The sequence below is a fragment of the Ipomoea triloba genome, chromosome 14, assembly GCF_003576645.1.
Source record: "Ipomoea triloba cultivar NCNSP0323 chromosome 14, ASM357664v1".
Lineage (NCBI taxonomy): Eukaryota > Viridiplantae > Streptophyta > Magnoliopsida > Solanales > Convolvulaceae > Ipomoea > Ipomoea triloba.
In genome coordinates, this window is record NC_044929.1 from 13,634,714 (window position 1) to 13,640,863 (window position 6,150).

Below are 6,150 nucleotides of genomic sequence, written 5' to 3' on the forward strand. Positions count from 1 at the left end.
ATTTGGTAATTAATTTTTAATTCAAATTCAATAAATAAATCTTATAAAATCTGACACGTGAATTAAAAGATGCTATTTAATAAACAAATTTCAAAATAAATGATCCAGTGAGTAAAGGTATGATACATTGATACTCATATAATTTGTGAAATATTCCGGTGTTTGATTCGCAGAAATAAAATTACTAGGATCTCAATTCCAATGTTTGGACTTTGGTATACATGAAAATTAATAAGGAATAAGTAGTATGAAGTCCAAAATACTTATTATTATTATTATTATTGACAAATTAATTCACAAATTGTTAGAGTTGTTGTATATAAAGAATGCAAATTTTGTAGAGTTCCTCGTATAAAGAATTCAAAGGAACATACACGAAAGTTGCTTATATAAACAATGCATATAAAGAATGCAAATTTTGAATGTTGTTGCATATAAAAATTTAAATGAACATACACAAAGTAAGTCGAAGAATAATATACGTTATAATTTAGAAGGGAATGTTAGACATCAATTTTATGTTAAAAAAAAGAGGGGTAATTTTGTCTTAAAATTATATTTTTGTCTTCCTAAAATTCATAGAATTAAAATCCTAGGGGGCATGAGATTTTAATTTCATAGAAATGAGGGAATTGCAATTTCAACCAATCAAACGAAGAAATTTAATTGCATTTGGAATTAGGTGAAAATTAAGTAAGAATGGAATTGTAATTCCCTCCAACCAAACGTTCTGAAGTCACAAATCGGATTCCTGGTCAACCGTCACACTTAGCTGTGATTGGGAGTTTAACAAATTAATTCAGGGGTGAATGAGGCTCATAGTGGAACTTGCATTGATCAGGGAATCAGGGGTAAGAAAGTGGTTCTGTAATTTGCATGACAGTTGGATAATTTCACTGGAACTTGAGGCTTCCCAAAATGATGAAAGGATTGATCGAATTATCTTTTTAGCAGCAACTTCCGGTGATTCTAATTGGGAACAAAGAAAATGGAGAAATATTACTAGCAGTGTGTAGTTCTCATCATCCTGTTAATTCCGAATGCCCTCAAGGTGTTTGATGTACTGCCTCAGAGACCTGGAAATCAGGCATTATTCAACACTGCTAGGGTTCAATTTCAATGAGTTTTTCAGTTTATCTGCTTGCTTCTTTCATTAATTTTATTTTATACTTTTTGACAGCTAACTAAAATTGATTGAAGAAGTGATCATAATTCATGAGCAGTTTGATTGAAATGCAGGCTAGCATACAAGTCACGTGTCATGATTGCATTGACCATGTTGGAAACCTAACAGCAAGCCACAATCTTAGCCAAAGGGCATATGAAGCTAGCTTCTACCTGTCTGGATTAATTTTTACTTTGATGTGTTACAGGTACATATTTTATACACTACACTAGTTTGCCATTTTTATTTCCCCCAGCATATTTTTGCTTCACCATGGTGTTAATACCTTTGATAAGATATACTATTCTTTTCCTAGAGTTGAAAATGTCAATGCTGAATAAGAAAATTGACACAATGCTAGCATGCCTCTTTAAAAGTTCTAAAGTTCTCTGGTCTCTCTGATAGTCTTTCAATATTTTTGATAAGGGCATAATTGTCAAATTAAACTGTGGAAACATAGAGAGAAAAAATGGACGGTCTAAAATATAATTTATGTTTGGTACTCTAGAATTGCACCTTCACTTCCTGCATTTCCTCCGGTCTATTATCTTGGACAACATGACTTTTGTTTTCAACTAATATTTGCTTTCTTAGCTTGTTGTCTTTTCTGCTCATTTTCCCATCTAATACTTCTACTAAACAATTAAACATGAACTATTGTTTATATTAGTCTTTATTCAATGTAGGGATTTAACTAAAATCAAAATAACATGAACTATTCATTTCAACAAACATTTGGACTAATATTTTGTAGGGATTTAACTTGCTTTAAAAAGTTATGAGAATGGGATATTTCATAGCAGCTAGCTCAAGGACTTAATTGTTATTTGAAGATTTCAAATGTATGCATTTCAAATTTAATGTTATGACAATGTAATACTTGGTGGGTCAATATCTGTTTTTTTCCTTCTCCAACTAAATGTGGCATTGATATCTATATTCATGTGATAGAAATTATGATCATATCAGACTGGAAATTGACCAAGTCAATTATGTAAATTCTCCTCTTTTATTGTTTAGTTTTCTAATAGTGCATGGTGGATAGGAATTTGATTCAGTGGGAATTAAGGGTAAAAACATCGAAGTCTGCTTGCCATGTGGTCCCAACTATTTGGAAACTCAATATGTGTGGTTCATTATCAATCTTAATATTTGCTTTCATATTGTCTTTTCTGCTCATTTTCTCATCTAATACTTCTACTAAACAATTAAACATGAACTATTGTTTCTATTAGTCTTAATTCAATGTATTCTTATACATCAAAATGAAAATTGTTGCTAGTATTTAAAAGAAAAAAAAAAAGAAAAAAGAAAAAAAGAGACGCGTGCATTTACATAACTGGACAATGTTGATTTCTGAATTCTTCTCAATTGACTTGTAATAGGAAGTGAGGAAAAGTATTATAGCTTGTTTAGTTTGCTGAATATTAGAGGGCTAAAATAGCAGTTAGCAGCAGTTAGTTTGTTAGAGTCAGTTAGGGATATTATTTCTGTTAGCTATCAAAGGCTTTATATTTCTCTGATTCAATAACTACTGTAATCAGTTGAAGAAAGGTGAATATTGAATACACAGTTTTCTTTTCACTCCTAGGCTATACTTTTGTGATACTGAAAAATATTTGAAGGAAAATTGAATTGAAATTCTAAATTCTATGAAAAATAAATTTTAGGAAAATGAATTTCATTATTTGGTTTGTAGAAAAGAAATTAGTGAGAATGTGGATTTCATTGTTTAGTTGGATTTAAAAAAGTAAGGAATAATGAATATAAAGATCAATATGTCCCTAAAAAAAATAAATGAATAAATAGGTGCCATGTAATTAAGAAACTTTGATAACGGTAAAATGGTCCAGTCATGTTACATTTTTTCCCAGCCTTGTGAAAAGCAAAATTCACATCTTTACAAAAAATTCATTTTCCCTCCAACCTAACAACATAAAACAACATTTTCTCCACTTTTAAGAAAACATTTTTGTATCCAACCAAATACCCCTTACAGTATGTGCTCCATATAAATGAATCTTATTTAGCTACTTTCCTTTTCCATCTCAAGTTTTATTGCGTGCAAAGAACCTTACTTTCTATTGCAATGGTGTACACTCCTTTTTACTTTCTTCTCTTTGTGTTTCATTTTCCATTTCACACTTTTGCTCAAAACAATATAGCTGTTGGCAGCACTCTTACTGCTACAGATAGCACTAAACCATGGCTCTCACCTTCTGGTGATTTCACATTTGGATTCTCGCAAATTGAAGGCAAAAATCAGTTCTTGCTTTGCATATGGTACGCCAACATAAATGAGCGTACCATAGTTTGGCATGCAAATACTACTTCTCCAGTGCCACAAGGGTCAACACTGCGGCTGGATGCTGATTTTGGGCTGATTCTTCGTGATCCTCAGGGCAATAGATTATGGGTAACTGATGGCTTTGTTGATAAAGTTGCTTATGGTTTCTTGAATGATACAGGAAAATTTGTCCTCTCCAGAAATGATTCTGAAGTGCTGTGGGATACCTTTGCACACCCAACCGACACTTTATTGCCAACTCAAGAGATGGAGATTGGCACCATGCTCATCTCTCAACGCTCTGAAGCCAATTTTTCACTTGGTAGGTTCTATCTTCGGATGCCTGATAATGGGAATTTGGTGCTTTCATCAAAAATGGTTCCAACCAATTCAGACTATGATGCTGATTACTACAATAGTCAGACTTCTGATCCTTCAAATTCGACAAATTCTGGCTATAAAGTGATATTTAGTGAGAAGGGCTCAGTTTCTATACTAAAAAGAAACAACGCAACACAAGAGCTTACTCCACAGTCTGTATCATCAGTTACAGAAAATTATCTGAGACTGACTCTAAACTTTGATGGAGTGCTCACTCTGTATCGTTATCCCAAGGGTTCTGCTGGTAACCTATCTTGGATTCCTCTTTGGTCTCAGCCGGATAATATTTGTACCAAAATTACTGGCGATAAAGGCAGTGGGGCTTGTGGGTACAACAGTGTGTGCTCAATTGATTCCAACCAGAGACCATCCTGTAATTGCCCTCGGGGTTATTCACTGTTTGATCCAAGTGACCAGTACGGCAACTGCAAACCAAATTATGTTCAGACTTGTGAGGAACCTAGGAAGGGCTCATCTGAAGAGCTGTTTAGTTTAATTGAGATAACAGACACAGATTGGCCGCTGTCGGACTTTGAGCAGATTAATCCTTCCAACAAAGATGACTGCAGAACAGCTTGTTTGAATGATTGTTTGTGTGCTGTCGCAATTTTCAGAAGCAATAGCTGTTGGAAGAAGAAGTTTCCACTGTCGAATGGGCGCATAGACACGAGTCTAGACGCAACGGCTTTCCTAAAAGTTGGGAAAGGGGATGCTCCTCCTTTGACTCCTGATCCGTGGAGAGAATTTCCAGAGAGGAAGAAGGATCAAGGAAATTTGATCATTGCGGGTTCAACGCTCTTGGGAAGCTCTGTATTTGTAAATGTTCTACTCCTTACTGCACTTCTTTATGGATTCTTCTTCATTTACAAGAAGAAAATCAAGGCATTTTCCCCTAATAACCTTTCAAATCTGCAATACTTTTCATATCAATGTCTTGCAGAAGCTACTAATCAGTTTGAGCAAGAAATAGGCAGAGGTGCTTTTGGAATTGTGTATAAAGGGGAAATGCCAGTGGGCTGGGGAAACATTGTTGCTGTGAAGAAGTTATTAGATCGAGTAGCTCATGATACAGACAAGGAGTTCAAGACGGAAGTAAATGTGATCGGCCAAACACATCACAAAAATTTGGTCCGGCTGCTTGGGTACTGTGATGAGGGGCAACATCGGTTGCTGGTTTATGAGTACATGAAAAATGGCACTCTAGCGACCTTCCTTTTTAATGACCTCAAGCCCTGTTGGAGGCAGAGGACCAAAATTGCCTTGGGGATCGCTCATGGCCTCACCTACTTACATGAAGAATGCAGCACTCAGATCATTCACTGCGATATAAAGCCTCAGAATATACTTCTTGATGATTACTACACTGCCCGGATTTCAGATTTCGGATTGGCAAAACTTTTGATGATGAACCAGAGCCGGACAAACACTTATATTAGGGGAACAATAGGCTATTTCGCTCCCGAGTGGTTCAGAAACAACCAAGTCACGGTGAAGGTCGATGTTTATAGCTTCGGAAAGCTGCTGATGGAAATCATAGCATGCCGGAGAAGCTTGCAGGGCGAAGAAATATGTGCAGCAAATATAGTCGCTCTCGCTGATTGGTTCATACATTGCTTTCAAGAGAAGAGAATGGTGTTATTAGTTGAGGATGATGCAGAGGCCTTGAATGATATGGAGAAGCTGGAACGATTTGTAATGACTGCAATCTGGTGCATTCAAGAAGAGCCTTCTTCAAGACCGACAATGAGGAAGGTCAGCCGAATGCTTGAAGGTACAGTTGAAGTTCATGTTCCTCCAGTTCCGTATCCTTTAACCAGTATCACTAGTCATGCTTCACTTGAATGACTCTTTTATTGCCTTCCTATACTTATAAAGCCATGCCCCTCTGATTGTGTATTACCTTCTTTTGGCATTTCACTTGCTACTAAATTGTAATAATTTCGCATGGGCTTTATGCATTGATAGAATATAATTCTGTATTTTAAACCTTTGATATTTGATTCCCGCTAAGGCACTTTTATAAATTCATTGTCAAATCCAAATGGTAACACAACACTACTTTTCTTTTTTTTTTTTTGTTTTTTTTTTTTTTTTTTTATATATAATTTTTTTCTGATATATGTATTACACAAATGAAACTAGCAAAAATGATCCCAAAAACCTATGGGATGTGGTTGAGTGGAAGGAGCCAATTCATCCTTAACCAAACGTTAAGGATTCGATCCTGGACTTTGGGTATGGAGCATCCTTAAATCTTTAGGCCATCTGTTCCACCTAACAGAGGTATATGTATATTGTAAAATCGACTTATATTATG

The 6,150-nt window shown here is 35.2% G+C and overlaps 1 protein-coding gene across 1 annotated transcript; it reads left to right on the top strand.

Moving 5' to 3' along the window:
- Window positions 1–3,121: 3,121 nt before the first annotated feature.
- LOC116004386 (G-type lectin S-receptor-like serine/threonine-protein kinase RLK1) lies at window positions 3,122–5,875 on the top strand. Its single transcript, XM_031244421.1, has one exon. The coding sequence runs from the start codon at window positions 3,255–3,257 to the stop codon at window positions 5,676–5,678; it is 2,424 nt and encodes an 807-aa protein (XP_031100281.1). The 5' UTR covers window positions 3,122–3,254; the 3' UTR covers window positions 5,679–5,875.
- Window positions 5,876–6,150: the final 275 nt, after the last annotated feature.